The sequence below is a fragment of the Nanorana parkeri genome, unplaced genomic scaffold, assembly GCF_000935625.1.
Source record: "Nanorana parkeri isolate BGI_ZX_2015 unplaced genomic scaffold, ASM93562v1 scaffold9, whole genome shotgun sequence".
NCBI lineage: Eukaryota > Metazoa > Chordata > Amphibia > Anura > Dicroglossidae > Nanorana > Nanorana parkeri.
The window spans coordinates 4,277,909-4,280,888 of NW_017306277.1; the positions used below are offsets into that span (position 1 = coordinate 4,277,909).

Sequence of the window (2,980 nt, forward strand, 5' to 3'; positions counted from 1 at the left end):
AAGAGAGAGAGAGAGAGAGAGAGAGAGAGAGAGAGAGAGAGAGAAGAGAGAGAAGAGAGAGAGAGAAGAGAGAGAGAGAAGAGAGAGAAGTAAAAGAGAGAGAGAGAAGAGAGAGAAGTAAAAGAGAGAAGTAGGAGACAGAGATAAATAAAGGAGATAAAAGAGAGGAACTGAAAAGATAGATAGATAGATAGATAGATAGATTTTACAGGGTGAACATTCTGCAATCTCTCAGAGAATTCCCTCCATACCTCAGCTTTGTATAGGGTCAGAAAGGGATTGAATAGAACAAGTTTGTATACAGAGAGTGGGTGAGAACATGCCACCTCTAGATAACATTATAAAATGTCACTTTGTATGGGATTTAACCCCTCAGCACCAACTTACAGGTGAGTGGCCCAGGCGGGGAGGTGATCTGGCAGCTCGGAGAGCCCCAGGTTGCTGCAGTCCACCGTGTCCCCGGTACAGGTGCAGCTGCCCGGACACGGGGCTCTGCCATCCAGACATAATCCGGCCAACACGTGAGAGAGCAGGCAGAGGGTCAGGAGCGGAGTCCTTCCTGCTCGGGGCTGCATGTTCTTATAATCCGCACTGGAGAGATCGGAGCTGCCAATGGAACAATAAGCGCCGCTGACGAGTCGCAGGTCCCTATAGCGATCCTTCCATGGTCCGGTCCCGGAGGGTGATCATCAGTCCCGGGGGATCCCTGGAATAGAGTCCTGGATAGAGGGATTTGGGGATGAGATCCTGAAGTCCCAGGCAGGGAGAGAGGGAGGGAAGCGGTGCAGGCGGACAGGCTGCAGTCACATCCAGCGCTCCGGACTCCACTATAGATCCCCTGGCACTCAGCTCCGCTCTGCTCTACAGCCCGGACTGCTGCGGCTACAACCCAGCCAGACAGCCGCCTTCCTATTGGCTGATTCTCTCCCACTCTCAGTAGCGGATGTGTCGCGGCCGCTGATTGGCTGGCGGCTCCCCCGTCCGCCCAGCGCTGATCTCGTAGACTTGGAAGTTTGTAACTTTCTTTTCCTTCGCCGTGTCGGACACATGGCTGGAGGAGGCGGCTACACACAGATGTCACTCCGTGCTGGGAGACCTCCGGGGTCACCTGTCACTCACAGCAGCTGACACTGCCAGGATTACAGACCCAGATACACAGAAGGAGCAATTAAAGCTGAGCTCCTGGCAATCCACTAAATACACACACAGAATACTTATATTGGAGGTGCGAGTCTGTGCATCCAGTCCTGAGATGTATACAGCTCTGCCTGGCTGATCTTTCTCTGCTGCAGTTTCACTTCCTCTTACAGGTCTTAAACTGGACAGTGAAAGGCATCATAGGGGTTTCTGTGCGTATTGAACGCGTTCGGATGCAAGGAAGTTTGCAAATAAGCTCACTGGCTTTGGCAAAGGAGCTCCCAAACAAAACAGGGCTCCCTTGCAGTGGCAGCACGTGGGTGACACCATCAAAAGGGGTAACACCAAATTGACTGGCAGTTATTTTGGTGCCACTCTCTCCGAAAAGTCAGGGATTCAGTCATGGACCGAGAGCCCGACAGCTGCACAAGAGAGAGGAGGGGACCCGGCCGCATACCTTATCCCGCCGGATGAATGTCCAGGAGATGTCCACCCAGTGGGGTCACGCGGGTGGGTGCGGCCCGCACCCGGGTGACACCATTGTAGGGGTGACACCAAAATGACTGACAATGATTTTGGTGTCAACCCCTCTAAAAAGTCGGGCACTCGGTCGTGGACCAAGAGCCCGACAGTGTCAGGAGAGACTCAGGGACCCAGCGGCATACCTCATCACGCCGGGTGAACGTCCCCTCCTCTCTCTGCCGGCGTCCATCACCAAGTTGTCGCCGGCAGGTATCAATCACATGGCCGCTCATACGTGATGACGTCATCGGGACACCATGACGGACTCGGGACGCCGGTGTCCACTTAGAGTTAAGTGCGTGTGACATCATTATGTGTGTGCGTAATGATGGCACGCACCTGGCATGGTGACACCTCTGCTCCCTTGTTGGGTACGCAGTGGAACGGAACACAGGCAAAGTTTTGCCACACGTCCGATCGCACTGCGTGCGGGGGGGGGTGGTTGGGTGGAAGCGGTGCCATTTAATTCAATTCCACGCCCCCTCCCGCCCCAGAACGCAAGCAGAAGTTTTGTGAGGGATTGCGGTGCGTTCCAGCAGCTTCCGCTCTGGAACGCACCGCATTCGGTGTGAACAAGCCCTAAAGGTGAATTTTGGGGAAAATTCAAAACTACCCTTGCAGTGCCCCCCCCCACACACACACTGCAAGGGTTAAATACTAGTTTTTGTCTTCTTACCTTATCCTTTGCTCCCACAGGCTTCCACCCCTTCCAACCGGTCCCCCAAAGCTGCTTCTCTTTACCGCTCTGTCAGTCTAAGGCTCTCTGACATCATCATGTGCGATGCAGGAGCTGCAGCGACCATTCCGAGAGCCCGCCCCCAACACGGGAGCATCAGAGGTAAGAGGAGAGCACCAGATGTCAGGGGAGGGATAAGGAAAGTAAAGCTTTTTAATGCTACCCTGGGCAAAAATGAGTATTTAACCCTTGACATGTGGAGGGAGCCCCACTGCAAGGGTTACCCTGGAGTTTAGCTTTACAGAGCAAGATTCTAACTAAGGTTTGTGAAGACTTGGCACAATAAATCTAAGCCCTGACGAAGGGGGAGCTGTGCATAAGCCATGAAACGCGTTTGAGGTGGCGCTGATGAGTATAGGAAATTCCTATAAGTGGCGCTGATGAGTTTTGGAACTTCCAATAGGTGGTGCTGATAAATATAGGAAATTCTTACAGGTGGCACTGACAAGTATAGGAAATTCCTATAGGTGATGCTGATGAGTGTTGGAAATTCCTGTTGATGGGTATAGGAAATTCCTATAGGTGGCGCTGATGAGTAAAGGAAATTCCTATAGGTGGCGCTGATGGGTAAAGGAAATTCCTATA

The 2,980-nt window shown here is 52.6% G+C and overlaps 1 protein-coding gene across 1 annotated transcript in view; it reads right to left on the reverse strand.

The window, feature by feature from the left end:
• LRIG1 (leucine rich repeats and immunoglobulin like domains 1) overlaps positions 1-670 on the reverse strand; it is a 97,604-nt gene extending 96,934 nt beyond the window's left edge. Inside the window, exon 1 of the mRNA XM_018554488.1 lies at positions 388-670. Coding sequence (XP_018409990.1) covers positions 388-575 — 188 coding nt within the window. The 5' untranslated portion in view covers positions 576-670. The remainder of the gene's footprint in view (positions 1-387) is intronic.
• Between the last annotated feature and the right edge of the window lie 2,310 nt (positions 671-2,980).